This window comes from Anopheles coluzzii, chromosome 2 (genome assembly GCF_943734685.1).
Source record: "Anopheles coluzzii chromosome 2, AcolN3, whole genome shotgun sequence".
Lineage (NCBI taxonomy): Eukaryota > Metazoa > Arthropoda > Insecta > Diptera > Culicidae > Anopheles > Anopheles coluzzii.
Genome location: NC_064670.1, coordinates 87,317,756 through 87,339,626, shown reverse-complemented (window position 1 = coordinate 87,339,626; position 21,871 = coordinate 87,317,756). Strand labels below are relative to the sequence as shown.

Genomic DNA, 21,871 nt, shown 5'->3' with positions numbered 1-21,871 from the left:
TAGTTTAGCAAATGTACAATTGTTTATTTGTTCCTATAACTTTCTTCTTCCACGACGCGTCCGTCTCGCAACAGTCTCGCAACCTTCTTTACTGAATATAATCCCGCAATTCAACTCACTGTCTGATCAATTTCGTGTATGGTATAGTATAAGTAATATTTCCTCCAAAGTCCCATACGTCTACCACTACTACTACTACTTCTACTACTACTACTACTGCATCCTCACATTATTTGTCTGCCAAAAGCATTGCTTGTTGTATTGCGTTTCCCTTTTTTGCTTGTATAACTTCCCTTCTTTTTGCTCCTTTACATTACAATCCGGTGTGTGATTTGGATTCACATCCTAACAACTCCCACTTTCGATATTGCTCATATATACGCGTGTCGTTAAATACTTGTAATTGTGTCACGATCTGTATCTTTGTTAGAATTAGTAGTTCACCCTTTAGTTAATACCTAGCGCGCAGTGTGTACCCACTCAAACCCGTCATTTTAATGTTGTTTCCCTTACTATCAGCCTAACAACAATTCCCGCTTTTCTTCGGCACCAAGATTAAATGTTATAAGCCCGCCGATATGCAATTACCGAACATCATCTGTCTCTACTCTTCCCCTGATGCCTTGATCGTGGGGCTTTAATAGTGTTCTTATTAGCGTTTTCATAAACTACTTCGTTAACGATCTCCGTCTTCATTGCATACCTTAGTATAAATGTGTTAGTAGTTCAATCTTTAATATAGCATCAAGAACGGGATGCTCACAAAACAAAAACTCAATCGTCACACCGAACGATGATACACACACATGCACACACATGCACTCTCAACTTGCAAATGATATGTTCACTACACTATGCAGATTAGCATAGAGAGAGGGCGCGCTTGTCTATCATCACGTCACTCACTTCACCATGCTTATAGCTTCAAAATTTCGTCTAACTTTAATATTGTTGTTAAATACAGTGAACGTTTGCATTATATAGCCACCCGCTCCTTGTCTGCCCGTAGGAGCGTGTAACGATTCCGTATATATGTGTAAAGGTATATGCATATATAAAGATATATTAATTAGTTGCTGCTGAGTATGATGCTCCGACGGCTAAAGCTCTCTCTATAATTCAACCGTTTCGTTTCCGTTTGAATGAAAATGACAGGTTAAATGTGTGGTTGTCTAATGCTACGGTTGCTACGGTGTATATATAAGGTGTGTATGTTTCTGGTTTTGTTAACTATCAAAGGCTTTCCTCCGCTACCCATCACATCAACGATTACAACGGAAACCGTGGTCGAAATTCTAATTATTGATTACAACTTGTTTTTTTTTCTCCTCCTATCGCGTAATATGTTCTACTTATACGTGTTAGTGAGTTGTAGGTATGTGGCCAAGCCGGTACATGTAAATTTATATGCGTAATTCATTTGGAAACAGTGAACTACCTTTTTCGGAATCCGAACCGAAGGTGTCTGTGTGTTGTAGCGTAGTTTTGCAAATGCTGAACAACATTAAATAAACAGTACGCTTGCAGTAGCAGCAGGATGAGCGGTGAACAAACGTGTTCAGTTTTGATGTGTCTTCAATTCCCACCAAGATTGCTTATGATCTATCTTCCCTGCTAGCTAACAAAACACAATCAACTCAACTCAAAGCACACAAACTCACAAACCTAGGGGAGGGAGCGAAATATTCCTCCGGTACGTAGCCTAGGGTGGTCATTCTCACTCGCGGGAATTTCGTTATCGGGGGTATAAATATTCGATAAAAAATATAGCTGCCTACAGACGTCCTGATACGATCGCGTCAATCCGTAATGCGGGAGACAAATATAGTTATCAAACCCCGGGAGCATATGCCGAGGACGTATGCTGTTGTGTGTATGTAATCACACGCCCGAGTCACATCCTATTAGGATCGAATAAATTAGCGCATAAATTATTGCTTCGTCCTTCGTTCGATTATCAAATCATAAGTGTGTGTGTGTGCACACCATTTGCGCCGTCGGTCTGCTGCTGGCTGGAAGCGTTCACCAGTATCTCGCCGCCGGCCGTAGTGGTGCCGTTCTTTTTGAGCAATTCGCCGGGTACGGGCGAGGCCGCATTCGGCTTGTCCGGTTGAGCCTTCTTGTTTTGCTCCTCCTTGAAAAATATCTTCGTAATCACAATATCGCCCGTGCTGAGCGTCTGGCAGGCGGCTTCCTTCATTTCCTTCGATGGCAGCACCGGCGGTACCGGTTGCTGGTGCGGTGCCGCCAGTGGTGGTGGCGGTGTGATTGAGTGTTGCAAGCGTGCCGCTATCTTGGAGCTTGGTTTGCTCGCACGGCTGTAAGGGGAGTCATCGGATTCGTACAGGTAAAAGAAAAGGTGTGTGATTAGTATGTTGAACTGCTTCGGTCGTCGACAGTCTGTCTACACGTACCTTTTCATGGCGTCTTTTTCCTTTGCAGGCTGTAGAATATTATCGTTGGTTACTACGATCGTATTGGCATTGAAGCTGGACATTGTGTCAGCAAAGGACTAGAGTGCGGCGTTACGTAAAATAAAGAAGAAACATAAAAAAACATGTTTACACAATGCATAAAAATATTAACAAAATAACAAAAAAGTAAAAAAAAATAAAACAAATTGGAAATGGAAGTGGAATTTCAAACGTAGATGAAAGTAAAAATTTAAAATATGCAAAAAATACATTTTTTTTGGCAATTACACTGATATTACCTGATCGTTTGGCAGCAAGGTGGCGGCGGAAAGAATTGCTTCCAGCTTATCGATCTTGGCCATCCGATCCATCGTCGTGTTGGAAAGGATTTCGTCCATCAGCTGCATCGACTCGGTCAGGCTGGGCGGTTCCGAGCTTTTGGGCGAGAATGTGCCGCTGCCGGCGGTACCTGTCCCCGTGCCGGGCAGCGAATTGTCCGACGGCACGCTGTCCATGCTTTGGTAGTCCTGCTCCGTCACGTCACACTCGTCGTCCGAGTCGCTCTGGTCGCACCGGTCACGGTCGTAGTTCTCCAGCTTGTCCAGCTTCTTCGCCACCTTGTACGACACCCGTAGCTTTTCCTTTTCCTCCTCCGTCAAATCCATGTACCTGTGAAAAAAAACCAGTATCATTATAGTGTGTTAGAAAGAGCGAGAGCGAGAGAGAAAGGTATTCAAATCTCAACCCCCAGCTTACCTCAACAGCCGGATTTCTCTGTTGCTAAGGACGATGTTTTTGCTGGCCGACTTTAGCTTCACCTTCAAGTCCTGTATCTCCGACCGCACCTTGCGCTGCTTCTTGCGCATTTTTACGTCCACTGGGCGGATTAACATTAAAATCTGCTCAGTGCACAGCTCCGACAGCAGCTCGCGGTACTCTGGCCGGATTGATCTGTGAACACGAGCACAAAGAAACATGCATGCATTGAAAGGGTCGTCCGCGATCGTTAACACCATACAATCTTGTGTCGCCGCTGCACTTACGTCGCCATGTTGAGGTACAGCTGCTCGTTGATCAGAATCAGCACGTCTCCGGCGGCGTACAGCAGCATGTCCCTTGTCAATGGTCTCCGCGCCCAGTACTTCTGGTCACGCCGATAAACATTCTTCAGCTGATCTTTCATCGGATTCACGGTGGCATTATACATCTCGCATAATGTATTGAGGGACACATTCTTCACCTTGTACACCTGCTTGCCCTGGTCCTGGAACTGCAGCACGGCATGCGCGGACTGAAATGGGACATAAAAAAGATCGATTACATTTCAATACATTTACTTTCCCCGGCGATTCCCTTTTACCTGAGTATCAAAGACGTTGTGCAGCAGAATCTGGAACTGGTTGAACAGATTGACCGAATCGTTCCGGCAGTCGTGTATCACCTTGATCACCTTTTCCGATTCCAGTATTTCCTTCAAGCCACCCTCCACCACCATATCCGGGCAGGTGGCAATGTCGAAGATGAACGCCTCGCCCCGCGTCGTGCCGAGCTGCACCATCGTGATCTGGCCCCGCACGCCCAGATTGATGCCCTCGCAGTCGAACGATACGATCGCCTGCTCCTCCAGCGACGACTTCATGATGGCATTCGTGACAAACAGCGACTCCTTGACGGTCGAGATGACGCGCGTATTCTGCAGCACCTTGATCTTCCACGTGTCGCCGATGAAGTAGTTGTTCGAGTGTACCGGATTGCCCCCGATCGGTGGCGGGGTCGGTGACATTGCACCGGACTGTCCCGTGCTACCGCCACCCATTCCAGCGGAGCCACCGGTACTACCGCCAGCACCACCGCCTGCGCCTGCTGCGTTATGCTGCTGCGTCGTCGTTTGTATCGCACCCATCGAGTGCTTGTCTTTCTCCAAATTCTCGGCAAGCGTTTTGATCACGAGACTGTTGATTCGCTGTTTGAGTGTTTGATTTTTGGAATTTGGAGCACCGGCCGTCGCCGCCGCCGTTGCTGACTGTTGTTGTTGTTGTGGCGGAGGCGGCTGTTGCTGCGTTTGCTGATGGTTGGCGATCCTATCGTTCACCCCAGAGCGGCCAGTATTGGACGGCTCGGTTGCATTGGCGGCGCCACCGGACGACACCGTCGTGTTGGTGCCCGCATCGTTCGTGCCTCCCTTGGGCGGTAGCAGCGAGGACGACTTTGCATAGCTCGTCACCGTTGGACAGTTGCGCGGGCAGAGACTTTCCATCTTGAAATCGTTCGTTATGAGCAAACTGTCAAAGCCGCTGTTCGGTTCGCTCTTGCTGTTCGCGGTCAGCGAGGCCACGTTGCCGGCCGCGTTAGCGTTGCCCCCGACCAGCCCGACCGAGACCGGTTCGTTCAGCTTGAAATCTCCGATCATGTTTTTGGGCGAAGCCGTCCGGCTCGTGTTGCTGCTGCCGTTGGCACTGCCGAACCCGATGCTGCCGCTGCCGCCGAACGTTTGCAGGCTGTTCTGGGGGCTGCTGCCCGCCATGTTACCTAAGCTATAGCTACTGTGGGTGCTGTTGCTGCTGCCGCCGAACGTGCTGTTCGACAGGTTGAGCTTGTCCTGCGCCTGCCGGATGTGCGCATCCGACAGCTTGGGCTTCTGCAACAGCGTGACTAGATTCGACTGGATGTGAAAGCAGTCGGAGAACAGCTTCAGAAACGTCTTCAGATCGCTCGGGTTCTTGAACATGTGGAACCACTGCTCCTGCGGGAAGTTGGACGTCACCATGTGGAACAGCTGGTCGACCAGGATCGGTCCCTTGATCTCGATCACCTGAGCGAACGAGTCGAGCAGCTGTTGGGTGGCCTGCGTGTCGATCGTCGAGTTGGGCAGATGCAACCGCTCCGAGGCGGGCACCTCCTCCTCGTCCTCGCACCCGACCAGCACCACGTTTTCGTTGTCGATCACCTGGAAGGTGTCCGGGTGCTTCAGCAGAAACTCGGTGAACTCGCGGATGTGCTGGCCGGAGATGTGGCGCACCTGGGGCGAGGCCTGGCTCCGGTGGCCCAGCAGGCTGCGGATCGGCACCTCCGTACCCTTGCCGTACTGCAGCAGCTTGTGTTTGAAGTAGTCTTTCGCCTCCTTGATGTAGTCCCGCTTGCCCGAGACGGACGAATCGTCCTGGCTGCTCGACTGATACGAGTTGATGTGCACAAAGTCGCCATTTATCTCGAACAGGGCCGGATATTGGGCGAGAAATTTCTTCAGTCCTGCAACGATAAGGGAAAGAAACGTTCATTAGCTACTTTCAAATGCGCACCATCCACTCACACGGCCATAAGCCTCGTTTGCGCTCGCTGTGTCTCATTCGTCTTGTGTTAATGATAACATTCGATAACAATTTATCGCCGAGCAAAAGACTACAATTTAAAAAAAAATGCGGTAGGAAAAAGGGGGTGGAATTTTTGCCAACCAGCAATGCTCTGCCAGTTGGACGCTAACGGAGCATCATCCCACGCCGTTTGCTTCCGTTTCAATCGCTTTCGTAATGTTACGCAAAAGATCGTTGCACGCGCGAGTTCGAAGCGGGTCAATTTATTAGCCACCGTTGAAAAAAATCCATCGTTATGCATCATAAAGCACATTGGGAGGGAGTGACCACCAACCCAATCCCGTTTGTGCTATTGGTCATTCATTTCGGGTGAATTTTATTTCTTCATTTCCGCAGCAGTATGATGTGCTGCTTTTGTAGCGTTGATTTCGGTGTTGCCATTCTGCGGAGGGCGGAGGAAACATGAGAAAAGCTTGATCACACTTTCATCAGTGCCGCGTGCGGCTCATACCACCCCGAGCGGGGGAGTCTCTTTTGTGCAACACCTTCGCTGCCGATAGAGACTGTTTGCTTTTTTGCACTCCAGATTTCGTGAGGTTTTTCACAACTCTTATCGTACAAGAGCGCACAGTTGGAAGCAAGACATTAATAAAAATAAATTTAGAGACGTTATTCGAGGCCTGGCGGCTACATTTCTTTCCCTAATAATTATCCGAGAGGGTGTAGACATCCGCGAGAGTGTGTGCTGTTTATATACATACGAGATTAGAAGCCTTATACAACAAAGCTGAAAGATAAGGCTACCATGGGGCTTAAGGAGAACGCAAGATACAAGGCTGTCTATTGTGCGCTGTTCACGATCTACCTAAATATCTTAAAAAGCTTGGACATCTATCAATGAATAAACTTTTAAATTAATGCATTCGGGAGGAGTTCATATACATTAAGAACGATTCTGTTCGGTAGTGGGGAGTTAATAGCTCTTATACGTTTGGAATCTTGCAATGTGTTTCTTCAAATATAACATAAATCCGAGCAGTATCCTCAATATGCAAGACTAGTCACAGATTACTACATTTCAGCGATACATTTATCCACGAATTATCCAAATTAAAGCTACCGAGAACGATTCTAGGATCGTCATGAGTAGTGGTGGATAGAGTTGGCAGAAATCCCGAGTCGACTCCGATCGAAGGAACCAACCAAAGCTGGAAGGTAAGTCCATCCAGAATCATCCGGAGCCGTCCGCAATCGTTCAGAGTCGTCCGGAGTCGTAGTCGTCCGGAGTAGTAGTCATCCGGAGTCGTAGTCGTCTGGAGTCGTAGTCGTCCGGAGTCGTAGTCGTCCGGAGTAGTAGTCATCCGGAGTCGTAGTCGTCCGGAGTCGTAGTCGTCCGGAGTCGTAGTCGTCCGGAGTCGTAGTCGTCCGGAGTCGTAGTCGTCTGGAGTCGTAGTCGTCTGGAGTCGTAGTCGTCCGGAGTTGTAGTCGTGCGGAGTCGTAGTCGTCCGGAGTCGTAGTCGTCTGGAGTAGTAGTCGTCCGGAGTCGTAGTCGTCCGGAGTCGTAGTCGTCCGGAGTCGTAGTCGTCCGGAGTCGTAGTCGTGCGGAGTCGTAGTTGTGCAGAGTCGGAGTCTATCAGAGATGGCGAGAGTCGTCCAGAGCCGACGAGATTCGGAGACGACCAGGGTCGGTCAGTGTCGGAGTCGGAAACGGCAGTTGCAAGGATGCCGTCGCAGTCATCACTACCCCAATTCCGACTCTGGACGGAACTAGAGGTTCCGATTTTGTCGCAGTCGGAATCAGACTATCAAAAACCGGATTCGGTTCCAGAGTATCATGAGATCGAATTGGTTTCTCTACCGGAATAGAGTTGACCTACTTCTTCGATAGATTCGTAATGATTTCCAGTGCCATTAATACTAGGACTGAAAAAAGCTAAGGATCATTCCCATAATCAGAACTTAGGCTTGGTTAAGGATCAATTCCAGGAACAGTTGGAAGGATGAACAAAGCTACTCCAAATACCCTTTTAGTCACAATTGAATAGAAATGAACAAAAACACTCAACATTAATAATTTAATCACATTTATTAACACACCACACAAAGACCAGCAACAAACGATTCATTTTATTCTAATAAAAATACAAAACGATTCAAGTCCGCTAACAAGCCTTGCAACACAGTGACAATAAATGTTAAGTTAAAATCGAGATTTGCCCTTATCTTGCTCGACACACACACATACAGTCAAGTTATTAAGTACCTCGCTAGAAATACATTTTAATTGTTCCCCGGTGCCACTGCACCCGTTGATTACTCGTTTCTGTGTTCGTTTATCATCGTTTAAATACACGCCATCCAGCTACCCGCGCTTAATAACAACCGGCAAGATTCTGTGTTAGATTTTTGACACCACAAATCCAGAGAGAGCCATATCGGCAGAGTGCACCGTATGTGGGTGTGTGTGAGTGTGTGCGAACCAGCATTACATCGAAACCAGTAGCCCAATCCCGCATTACAAGCACACAGAGCCACACGGCGAGGTAGAAAAATGAATAGAATAAATATATATTTATACAAATACCCCGACGATCTTTAATTTATGTATGTGGGTAAAGTGTAAACATCGCCCCGGCCCGACCAAACACACCTCGAAGGGGAGGAGAAGGCGCGAATGCCCTTTCTCCCTCCATCATGCTGCTCTCTACCGGCCGAAACTAAAATGACTCCTAAAGGGGGAAAGCGCTTCAGCGCATTTTCCATTCCCTTTTTTCCAATCCCCTCCTCACCAGCAAACACGGTGTTCTTGGCCATCGAACCTGTTTCGTAGCTCGCCGGCGAAGAATCAGGTGCGAATAACACTTAACACCGGCGGGTTCTGGCCGCGTTTGGGAACGTTCACCTTTTTGCCTACGTCAATCACCCCTCCCTCCTTCCTCGTTCTCCGCTCGCCTCCATCACACCATTCGTTCGCGTTACTGACGGTTACCTCGCGCCCTTCTTTATGGGGACCGTGACCGAAATCGAAATGCAGATGATGACGATGATGCCGCCTTGGGGGTGTCGGTCATACAGAGAGACACATACACCCCCCGCCGATGGGAGTTTTTTTCCTCTAGCTCGTAGGTAAGTAAAGAGAGTACACAACGTTGCGGATCACTCACAAATCAAACCATGCCATACTGTTGTAGGTTTTTTTACGATTTTCCTCCAGCAGCAACTGCATCGATGATGTTCAATATTCAGTTCCCGGTGCGGTGGCGTTTGCTGCAACACAGACACACACACACACACACGCTAATATACGATTGGGTTTAAAAATTCAATCTCCCACCGCCATCGCGACGACTACTACTGCCTGACTACTGCATGACTGCCTTGTTGGTGCTGATTATGGTTTCGACTCACGTCGCACTGGAAGGAAACGGGCTGGAACCACTTTGACTAAAGTTAACCGTTACTGCTTATGGATTACACCGCTTCGTGGTGTACACCCGAGAAGGCAGAGGAGTTCGCGGGTTTTGTCGTGGCGTTTCTTCGTTTCGCTTCGAGGATGACATGATTGAATGCTACAACATTCGCTGCCAAAGGTAACATAATATGCATCATGCCCCGGGACAGCCCTTTTTTGCACCCATCCAGGATCTGATACCGGGTATGAATATCCAGGATATGACTCATTCCAAAGAAAAGAGCGGCAAATAACTCAGGGTAAAGGCAATCATTTTATCACAATGTAATGGAAGCGAATAAAATACACAAATAAACCTCCAAAAGTTCCCAAAAACGAAACAGCTTTTTTTGCTGTTCCATAAAAAAATGATAATGAAAACATGTCTTTACCACGTCAACACCCTGGCACACAAATACAGCGTTGGCTAAACACAAACTATAAAATTAAAAATGTTTATCCCCCTTGTTCGCAAATACACCGGGCGTTCACGGGGAAGCAACGTGTGTAGTGATAGCTTAACATGTCATGTTAGTTGCCTTCCTTCGTCGCCTTCGTCGACACTCTGCATAAATAACCGATCCATCACACAATTAAACGCTCCGTTAATCATATAATCATACCTAAAATTCGACCTACTAATTCATTTCACACAAATTAAGTTACAAATACACCCCCCCCGCCCCACACACACACATAATTATCACTATCGTAACATTCACATCGCATAAGCGACCGTAACGACCAGCACGCACCACTACCCTCCATTTTTTTCCTCATATCTTCAAACGACAGTGGATTTGAATAATTTTAAGAAAACGGTTACAAAACGTTTAACAGACACGGTTCAAGGGCACACAGTCGGGCGGTGTGAGATAAGATGTGTGGCGTTACGAAATGGCAACGATCACACTTCAGCACGATCAATGAAAGGGAAACTCATCCGCTGACGGATGATGGAGACACACCGTTTGACCTTTTGGGGTGCCCCAGCGCTGAAAGACTCGCTCACACCGTCCCGATCTGAAGAAATTCGATCGATTGTGCTCAATTACAGTCATTTGAGACCGCCACATAAAAACGAACTCTGTGGTCAAGTGCGAGTTTTGACCCGTTCCGATCACCAATCGAGGCGCTTCGAGGGTGACCACCGATTGGGCCGTATACATTGACTCTCCAACGCGTTCGTCAACAGACGACGAACCGCACACGAGCAGCAGTAGTCAAGAAGGGACCAAAACACTTTGCACCAGCCAATTTGTACCACTTTCGAAGGCACAACAACACCCGGCACTGTGGGGGGGGACATCCCATTTTGAGTAGCCAGTGCTCGGAACGGTTTGCGTTGTGATTTGTTGACCGAGCAGCCGGCGCTGCTACTAAGCAACTCATAATGCCAAAGAAACCCATTTCCCTCCGATGAGTCGACGACTGCGAGTTCAACAGCCCGAGCCCTCGGTGGCGAAAGGTGTTTCGCCAAGATTAATCAAGAAACATTGGGCGATAAAACCGATGAGTGACACTTGAACTCGGGGCGAAAATGTGTTCGATTAGTCCAGCGCGAGCCAGTCCAGGGAGAATGCAACGCCCAACAACACCAGCATAGGGATTAAGTTGTGTATTACCACACACCGGAAGCCGGCTATTACCTGTTGTTGCTTTCTCGGATCAATCTCCCTTTCCTTTAAAGGCTAATCTGGTTGATCGAACAACACTATTCTGGGGTGCCAGAAATGGGAGAAAATCTTTCAGCAACTAAAACAACAACAGAAACAGCACGAAATGAAACATTACCTTTTCAGGATTGAAGCTAAAATATGAAAGGCTAAAATTGAACTCCAAAAATGATCGCGACGACGGGCGAGGATGATGAGAAAAGATTCCTCTTTCTTTCTCGCTGGCGACCTTGTTCCACCAACCGGGCATATAATAAAACAATAAAACGCATCATCATCATCATCATGTCTCGATTGCATGAAAGAGTTGATCTACGCGTGAAGGTGTCAAAGCTGGCCACATTATAAGATGAGCCAGCCGAAGAATACACATCACGTGTCAAAAGTACAATTGTACCACCGAAAGTAAAGGGCACAGAAGGCGGTTTTATTTAGCAGACAAGCTCCCACTTTTAAAAGAACACACCTAATGCCGAGAGAGTAGTGGTCAGCTTCAAACCTACTTCAAATTCCAGCAACGCATTTAGAGTCCCCCTTCACTTCACTCGCCCCCTAAATGCCCTTCTCTATTCTCTTGCCTGGTGTGTGAAAGAAACGGACCCACACACAGCCATTTTCTCCGGTTTGGGGCAACAATTATTAGGGGCAACATTCCGCAAAGAAAGCTGACAAACAGCGAGACACACTGAATAGCACTTGTTTTGCTTTTAAAGCAGTCTTGCTGGCAGTGTGGACATGCCACACCTCCTCCTACACACAGCCTGTGCCAAACGGCCAGCAGTAGCCTCCGTTGAAACAAAAAATGCATATTTACACACAAGTTTCATTAACCACCCGAAAAAGGGACGGATTTAAATAGAATGCGGATTGTTGTAGTTTCTCTCCTCAACGGAGCTCGCTTGAAGTAAGACGACTTTTTCCCACCACACATTTGCAATCTTGAGCGACGGATTATGCATACGTTTACCTACATTGCTGTACGGGAGGCGGATTTATGTGCCAATTGCTCCCATGCATCTAAAACTAGTTGCTGCTGCTTGCTGTTGCTTCTACTCCCAATTCCGTTGGCTTTTCTCGCAATCCTTCGCGCAAATAGTTGGCTCACAAACTTAAATGACAAGTTCGAGTGTTTGAGAGCATTTTTTTTGTTGCATACTTTCATATCGCACGCCAATAATCATAGCGCACATGATTGGCCTTTGGGGGGTGATAATGTGACGAAAGGGGTTGGGGAAAGATCATCGCCGCATATGCCGCTATGATGATGATGGCGCTCGGAAGTCATTTCCGCGTTTTTATTTGTTTGATATTGAGATTAGCCAGCGCGATCGTGATGATTTTTATCTTGCGCCGTCGATATTCATACCCATAGTTATGAAACGGGACGGTGGTTAATATACATGAACCCACACACACACGCGTTTGAAGATGCTAATTAAAAGGCGATAAATAAAACATTTTCTATCGTGGTCGTGCAGACTCGTATCTTATCGGTTGCCGGCGATCGATATTAGGTGAAAAAACGAAAACAGCATAAAGATAACGGTTGTATATAACGCGAAGCGCTACAATACATGACGTTTCCCTAGGTTTTTGGTATTTCGTGTGATTTTTTTTCTGCATAGAGTTTGACAATTGGCAGCTCAAACGATGTCAATACAGCATACAAAATACAGGCGTCCCCCAAGTTACGACCCCCTCGAGTTACGATGATTCGCAGATACGAAGATTTTGATTTTGACAGTAAAAAGTAGTCATTGAGACGAAATTAATAAAAAAAATTAAATTTCTGTGCAGATAACCGTTACAAACATATTTCCTCAGATTCCACAACTCCCCGATTTTGAATATCTATATCGTGTAAACTACTTTTGGAAGAAAATTGATACATTATCGTACATTATTTTAAATAAAATATACGATTTCATAGATAGCGACTCTTCAATTTCGGTTATAAACTATATGTTCACAGATATTCGACATACGACTATTTTGACTTACGCCTTGCTTTAGGTCATTTTTTCGGTACCAAATACAGTCGTATTTCGGGGGACATCTGTACAACCTAAAACTATCAATTATACGTCACAAAGTTTATAAGTGGATCTTTTGAGGCATAAAATGTATAAACTATGAGCCGAAATAGTGCTTATGAGAAATACAGGTTTTATGCTAAATCCCGCGCCTTTTGTACAGAAATATTATATGTTTGAGATCGTTAAATGTGTTTGTCTATATGTAAATGATAAAGTTAAACAATATATTGTAATGTTTTTACTTTTTTAAATAAAATTGTATTTTTACTTTTCTTATTCTTTTCTCGAAAATTAAGGTTTAATTCGAAACCCTACAAGTTTCGTTAGTATTTTGTTAAAAAAAAAAACGAGATTTATAAGTTTACCCATCAGTTAAGGGTAAGGTCAAATGGCCTTCAATATAGTTATTTTCGAAGCAATGCAACTGTCCGCGAGCTGGTATGTTTGGAGATCCCTGCTCTAGCCTCATTGCGCATTCCACGATACCAACAAAAATTTAAAAATCCAATCATTTTTCTACATCGATCAACTCTCCACTTCAACTTAAGCTTTTCAATATTGACGTAACATTTCAATAATTTTAAAATAATTTATTAAATATTTTATTAACATCTAACCAAATTCCCTTTAAACACTAACTGCAAAAAAGTCTATCATGAATGCCTTGTAACGATAAATACCCAAGTACCAACTATCATTTAAGATGTAAATATTTTTCCCGCATTCAATTACACTTCATTGTTTTCCTTTTGTGTTGTTTTGATTACCAAATCTCAAAGAAATAATACAAATCATGAAAAAAAATAGAAGAAACAGTCAGCAAACTAGTTACTACGAAACTAAAAGATAATTCAATATCGCATCATTCAATGTCGTTTGCACTTCTACCTGGCCAATTATAGTTGATAAAGCAATTAAAATTCTTCACAACCTTGCCAGCAAAACCACATGATGCAATCACGAATTAATCCTACAATCCGAATGATGATGACCTTTCTATTTCACGTTTCTGGCCGCTCCTCGATCGACATTAGAAATTATTACAGGGGCAAAAACACAACTATTTCCCCGCCAACCACCCGGCCAAATCGATAGCAATTGGCAAAATACATCGATCATCGGGCGAAATACAAAACTAAACTAAACTTTTACTAATCCTAAATCCCGCTAACCAACCGGACGGTCATCAGTTGGTCCAAATAAATCCGCCTCACTTTTGGCAACTCACTTTCACTGAACGATTGGAATCGAGCGTGTGGCCCAAGTTTGCTTTCCTTTTGCTCTCTTTCTCTCCTTCTATAGCAACAAAGGTCCTACAAGATTGATTTCGGCACAAAGAAAGACAGAGAGAGAGGCTGCTGGAAGAAATGGCAAACGGCAGAAATTAAAAACAACTAACTAGATTTTATAGGTGCGACCAACAGTGAAATGAAAAGTGACCGCGTGACGTATGCGCCCGACGTCATCTCTCTCTCTTTCTTCATTTCCTGCTTCAGTTTCCCAACGCTCCACTATAAATCGGATCTCCTCCCTTTTCCACCACGTGTGAAGCATAAAAAGCGTGTGATGCAGCAGCGGGAGGGAGTGTGGAAGAGAAAACCTGCGACCGACTGCCCCCTCCATTTTAGGCTTTCCATTTTTGTGCATCTCTCTTAAGCGTCTCGTCTCGTTTTCATCAATTTCCCTCGTTTAAATTCGGTCGACGTGAATCTTCGCGGTTGAATGGACTCTTGTGTACACTGCGCCGCGCCGCCCCGGGGGAGGATTTTCTATCAGTGCGCCGTTTTTCATGAATCTCTCGCTCTCGTCCCAGGTCCCCCCCCGGGCCCAACCTTTTGTTGCACACCAGTCTCAACACAAATCTATATGAAGCAATTAATTATAATTGCAGTCGGACCATTCCTTCTCATCGATGCATGGTGCAGAGCTGGCTGTGCTGGGCTGCGAGGCAAAAATATTTATATATCAATCCGTTTGTGGCTGCGGAACCAATTAACCGAAGTGGTGTAAATATGGATTCGAGTGATAAGCTACAATTACATTTATTATTATTTTTCGTTATAAGCAGAAGAAACATTCAATAAACTATAAAATACCTGTAATACTTAAAGAGATGATACCTCAACGTATACTACAACTACCTCAAAAAAGCGTCTGGCCTTTGCAAAAGCAAGCCACCATTCTTCTCCAACCCAAACAAGCAACCCAAATACGTGTCGAGGCCATATTGCGAATTTCTCAACAACGTGTCGAGCAGTGAAAAAAAAACACAAACTTTTCGCACAAATAAAATTCCTCCACGTATTGGCCACACTTTACCCCAAAAGAAAAAGAAAATATTGCAAGTAAAGGCAAGCAGCGTGAGCCACCTTTACCTTCCTTGCTCCCCCCTTGTGCTGCTGCGGTGGCAAGCGATGAAGGTGTGTGTTTCTCTCGCGCATCATTTACTGATACCACCGAATGGAGGATGTTACTTATACCATGCGCTCGGTGTGTTGCAGGCACAGCCGGAAGCCTTTGGGTAATAGCAACACACAACAACAACAGCAACAGCGGGCAGTGGCAACGTCATCTTCACGTGCATCTCCTCCCTCCTCGTGCCATTCACGCTGCAACCGACATCGGCCTTGATCTCGCGCGCGCAACCGGCAATAGTCTCTCTTCAATGAAAAGAAAACTGTGAAGAAAGGAAAGGAAAAATATACACCAACGATATAACGATATCACGATTGCCGCCGGGCGCACTACTCTCCGATAGCGATAACCTATGCGCGCCGGACCCCGGTTCTGCTCCCATTCGGAAGGCATTTGGTTGATCCGGTTTTTGCCGCGTAGCGGTTGTTTTCGCTTCGATTTTCCGATCAAATCATCAACTATTTCATCCGCTCGAATGGAAGAGGGGACGACAGAGGAAGAGAGCAAGCGCTGGCGGAGGGATAAACATGTAATCATAACTATTGCATGATTATTTTTACTACGGTGTGTCTGCGGGCGAAGAGACGGGTCCGACGATGTTCGATTTTCTTCCTGTGTTAGAAAGCTGCAGTGTTTTAGTCCGCGGATACAGTGCAGTTTGTGTGTGGCGGTGGCGGTGGCTGCTGCACATCATCATCATCGTTCAACGTGCGACAGGATAAACAAGCTCTCTTTGGATGCAATCGCCGCTTCGAACCTCTTGTAGCCCAGCCACACACACAGACATAGTAGGAACAACAAAGGAAAATAGAGCATATTAATTATTTCCCTCACGGCCCGGGAGGGTTAATTTGGATTAATCATTTTGCATAACATTAAAGGTTGTATCGGAGTACAGCATCTGCAGTTTCTCTTAACATGTTGGGGTACTTGATTTAACATGTTTTGTTACTCTCAATTAATTCCAAAGAAACATAGATTTAAAACAAATACAATAATCTCTAGTAACATCATAGATGAAATATTAAATTATTTAAAAAAGCTCTAAATTTTACTCTTCCAAGCGAGATTAGCATGTGTTATACGAATTCATTCTGTTGCAATGGCTATGATGTAGCAAAGATTTGTTTTGTATTTTAATTGCTTTAAAACATCAATAATGTACAAAAAGCCTACTCGCAAAGAACATCTAAGTTCAAAACGTTAGTTGTTTAAGATTTGTTATTGTATTATATTATAACAAACATGAGATAATAAGATTTAATCTAGATAAATTAGTATACTGTGGCTGAGTCTATGTATAACCAATATAAAAAATAACCAACATTTTTCCAAAGCCCTCCTTCTTTTATTGGACATTGTATTGATTCCTTTAAGAAATTTTTAAATTCGTTAAATATAATTGCATTGAATCAACTGAAAAAAAGAACATTCACAAAGTTGATAAATAAATAAGTATCAGTGGCCTTAAGCTTCATGTAACAGCAAATGATTTTCATTTCCTTAGCGGCTACAGTTAGCCACGTGTTCACCCACAAAAAAGTAGACACAGAGACAACCAACAAAATCACAGATCGCAAAACAATTAAAAGCAAAATTGTAGCGTATCGATTGTATTTCGTTTATTATCATGAATTTCCTTTTCACGCCCGCCCCGGCCAGATGATATCAAAAAGAGTATAAAAACTAAATCGAAAGTGAAGGCGAAAAATTGAAAAAGGTGTGTACATCAACCGCGTAAAAGTAGCCGAAAAAAAGTCCCCATAAAACCATCGATAAGCGTTTACTCTACTGCGTCGTCGTTGTCATTGCCCGTCGTTGGGTGAGACCGTGGAAATCGAAACGCACTCCGGGTGTTGCCGGACACCGCACACCAACACTAAACCCCCCACCTTTCTTTATCGTACGGCGGAACAAACCGCGCCAGAGAAACGCGAATCGATTGGCTGGACGCGCGTGGAGAAACTGCTAATTACTCGAATAATGGTTAAAGTGGCGGCTGTTGTTCGGGGAGATCACCGTTCATGGCAAAAGATCGCAAACGTTGCAGCAGCACCACTCCACTCCTCTGCAGCACACCACCCGGCACCAAATCGATGAGGGTGGCAGCAATCTCACTGATTGAACGAGGTGCTGTTGCCAATACTATTTCCACGCTTTTCCAAACTTCTCTCGGTGTGCTCTCGCTCTTCAGACTTTGCTGCTGGACCAAACGGAATGCGGGCTGCAGGTACAATGACCACGCGCTTCCTTATGTAGGTCTCCCCCGCATGCATTAGGTCTTTCGAAGAGTGTTCAGCTTCAGCGACAGTGGAAGTAATTTTGTCATATTTAGTAAGTGGGCACACAGTTTGAACATTCCACAGATAGCTCAGGATAAATAAAAGAACTGATTTCTGAAGATGTCATTAGTCCCTTCTGTTTATAAATTAGATTTAATCATCTATACCAGGGGTCTCCAAACTACGGCCCGCGGGCCGCATGCGGCCCTCAAGAGCTTAAAATGCGGCCCCGATGACTTTGCCAGATTTAGAATAAATATTAGGTTATTTTGACTTTTTCAAAAGAAATTGTATTTTTTTTTTTACATATCTTAGACAAAAATCAAGCTTTAGTAACACGAATCTGTTCAAGTATCGTTAGTATTTTGTTATAAAATGAGATTTAAACGTTCACTCATCAATTATAGGTAACATCAAATGGCCCTCAACATAGTGATTTTTGAAGCAATGCGGCCCGCGGGCTGAAAAGTTTGGAGGCCCCTGATCTATACGCAAATCATTTGAAAATGTATCTTTCAATTTTATTACTGAGCGGCCACCTATTCTACTCCTTTATGATGTCCCTGATGTTTGTCCAATTTGTTGAAGGTGTGTCCCTAATAAGTAAGTGTTGTATATACCTCTTTCCTCGTGCTCCTAGTTCATAAAATCATGATTACACTTTAACAGGTACTTGGCTACATCGTCTTGCCAAAGACGTGCTCCTTTAATCCCTTAATTATATCTTACGGTGCTGCTCAATGTTATGATATCTTTCTCAGATCTTTAAGACTATGTTATCATCAGAACTAGCCAAGGTCTTAATTCAATAACTCGCTTTTTAGTCAACTTCAACAATCATCTCCGATTCCAACTTTACATGTACGCTATCCTTTTTTCGATTTATTCTCTCCTTCTTCTTAACTATCTAAATGCTAGATAACATTCTAAATTAGATAAAGCTAGTTAGGATCAATTTCTGAGGTATGAAAGTTTTAATAAATATGTAAATAAAATCATTACTTCAGACTCTTGCGATTGAGAAAAATGTAGGTCCCTACTATGCACTAGTCCGTACTAACTTCTTCAATAAATGAAACTCCAGATAATTTCAAAGTAGTAATTTCGAAATTCCTCCAAAAATAGGTCCTAACCCGCTGCCAGAGAAAATTGTTTAAAAATCACTTAATTTCCCCAACTTTCCGGAGCACCCAACACATTTTCTTCCTCCAGCACTACTTGTTGCGTGTGGCTAACGACCAAAGTGTCTCACACACCAACATCTGAGTGAGGCGTATTACTGCTCCCTTCTCGCATTGGACGCGCGTAAACATATATCGCCATCAGTTGGCCACTAAAACGACGAAGCAGCACTCACTAAATGTGTAATAGCCGCAGAAATCGAAAGTAGTGCTAACCGTCAGACACGAAGCATTGGCAAGGGTAGGAGGAAAGTGCAAACATCGCGAAAACGATACCGAAAACAACCGGACAAAGAGGGGGGATTTGTGGTACAGTTTTTATTGGACGTTTAATCGCCATGTGCGAGATACAGACAAGACGGATTCCCCATCAAACACACACACACACGCGCTGGAGTGTACCATTGACCGTGGTTTGCCGGTCGAAATTGTATCGTTTCAATGTTTATTACGCACCGCACCAAACCACCCAGCGGTTTTCCTTCAGCCACACAGATACACCTCCCCAGAGTGCGCAGCGGAAAAATGGGCGGACAAAATACACACATGATAGCTTTTTTGGGATCGACCGACGCTCTACAAGGGCAACAAAACAAGCGCAATCCTTATCTGGCTGCAAGCGCTCGCGCGTTTCTGATATCGACAAAGCACACGCAACAAACATTAGACGATGAGTGTGCATGTGTGTGCGTTCATTTTGGTACGACAAATTGGGCCCCAAAACATATAAAAGGGAAAAGGTAAAATCGTCTCCAATACAGAAATCAAGCGATTTACTGATAACGCACCACGATAAGCACGACCTTTTTGAGCTTCAGCGCTACTGAGGAACACATGGCATGTTGTGCGCTATGCGAAGCGATGGGTCATGTTGTGCCAGAGATAGGGACCGAAGCGGCCACTTTAAACGTCTGCTGTTCAGGCGCACCACCCCTGGGGATGATCAGATCTGGTGACCCCCACCCAAACCCATCCATGCTGGGAAAGCATAACGCTTTTCGCTTTTTATCACGATGCGCGCTGCGGCGTATCCGTGACTGTGCCCGCCGCCCTAGCTCACTTTACTAAATCGCTCCATTACGAAAAGGGCTAGGGAGTTTGGGTTGATGCATTCACAGTGGAAAACGATAGAGCGCGATACAATTCATTCATCGGTGGTCGTTTTTTCATGCGAACTTCAAATTAGCGCCAGATTGGAGGAGCTTGTGAAGTTTTGTGTGCTTTTCGGTAATTAAATATTTTTCAGCACAACACGAGAGAGCAGAAAGACATCAGAAATACAGTGGGAAAATGGGGATATAGAAAGAAGCAGGAAATGAAACACAAACAGCAGTTGAATAAACCTCATGTCACCAGGCAAAAAGCAACCGGATGTCGTTTGGAGCCGGAATAAAGGCGCAACACGTCTTAACCGTTGAACCCGCGCGATCGTCATACTTTCATGACATTTCTGCCACCAAGCAGCCACGAGAAGACGGGCGCTCGTTTTGTTTCCATTTTCTCACCCAGTACACTGCAGAATGACAGACACCCGCAGCTAATTAGCAAAACAGACAGAAACTCGCGCAAAGTAGCAGCCAAATTGAAGCACAAAAAGGTGCGGCCTGACATGGCTGGATTCGCATGCGCTTCGTCTTACACTACACTCTCGGGTTGTGCTTGGCATCGAAACATAATAAATGCCGCTGGGATCCTCTTCTCCACCAACACCAATCAATCTGCTCGTCCGCCCACCCAACCAGACACAGCAACAGCAACATTTGCTGCCTCCGTCACGGGTGACTAAAGTCGATCGAGCGCAGACAAACGCCCTTCTTATCGCGCGCACCCTTCCTAGGGCCGCGTGCGATGGCGATGCGCGTTGATCGGTATTATTTTTTCCGCCTCACTGATCGGTGGCGAGGAGGGGTGTCGTTGTTTAAAAATTCTCGCTCCCCTCGCCGATGGCACACTTTGGCAAACATTGGATTTGTTTGTTGTTTGTTTGGAGACGCTTCTCACCCCCAGCGATGCGTCTCTCTTCCCACCAACATCATCAAGCATACACACACACACACGTGTTGCTAATAAAAACGGTTCCACGCTCTCAACGATCGGGCGAATGAAATCATTTGTTTTGGATAGACAGCATGCGCACACTTTGGAAGGAACATCATAATCACCAGGGTAATCAACAGTTTACAATGCTCGCATGTGAGTTGTGAGGTTTATTGTGGACCAACGAATAATGCAATTGAAAATTAAGATGTAAGAGAGGAAACTTGGATAATGACCAGACAACTGAAAAGAAATTTTTGATACAAGTTTTACAAAAAAGACTATGAATGTTTTAAATTTTACAACTTACCTTACTTTACAAAGTAACAGGTATATCGAAACCCGGAAGGGTCGTGGACAGTATCAAGTTTGGCAAAACAACACCTAAAGATACACAATATCACTATGATCCTGATCTACTATGTTCGTTTAGCGGCTTGTTTTGCTTTGATTACTATCAAAAACATACTGTGGTTTTAATTCTTGGATGTTAAAATCCCCGCAAATGCCCAATTTGTTTGTAACCTGTTGTTGATGTACTTGAAAGGAGAACACCTAAAGTTAATTGAATCATCACACCATTACTGAATCATCATTATAGATGGAATACGAACCAAAATGTTTGAAATTATCTAGACAGAGTACAGAGTGCTTTTATGTATGTTTTACTTCATATCTCATCACATTTCGGAATGACTTAATAATAAATTGTGATGGATGAAGTTGGCGAAAATCAGAAGTAGACTCCGATCCGACTCCGGAAGGTAGTTCCACACAGCATTATCCGGAGTTGTTCTGAATCTTCTAGAGCCGTCCGGAATCGCTTGAAGTCGTCCGGAGTCGCCCGGAGTCGTTCAGGAGTCAAAGTCGTCCGGAGTTGCCCGGAGTCGGCCTTCAAAACAAAGCCCCGTATAAGAAAATACACACGCAAAGTGACAGACAAAAAACACAACGAAATTAAATGCCTAATCATAAGAACATTGCACCGGACGGATCCAGTTGACTCCGAATGACTCCGATTTCTGTCGTCTCCGGACGTCTCCGGACGATTCCGGACGTCTCTAGACG

At 44.9% G+C, this 21,871-nt stretch overlaps 1 protein-coding gene across 5 annotated transcripts in view; it reads right to left on the bottom strand.

Annotated features, from left to right (window-relative positions):
- The window catches only part of LOC120961581 (uncharacterized), a 38,008-nt gene continuing 16,137 nt past the window's right edge, over positions 1-21,871 (bottom strand). For all 5 annotated transcript variants that reach the window (XM_040385381.2, XM_040385382.2, XM_049606195.1 and 2 more), the window contains exons 4-9: positions 3,775-5,663; positions 3,458-3,705; positions 3,171-3,365; positions 2,714-3,083; positions 2,415-2,512; positions 1-2,318 (exon numbers count right to left, since the gene is read on the bottom strand). In XM_040385381.2, the coding sequence (XP_040241315.2) occupies positions 1,958-2,318; positions 2,415-2,512; positions 2,714-3,083; positions 3,171-3,365; positions 3,458-3,705; positions 3,775-5,663 (3,161 nt within the window). In that variant the 3' untranslated portion in view covers positions 1-1,957. The remainder of the gene's footprint in view (positions 2,319-2,414; positions 2,513-2,713; positions 3,084-3,170; positions 3,366-3,457; positions 3,706-3,774; positions 5,664-21,871) is intronic.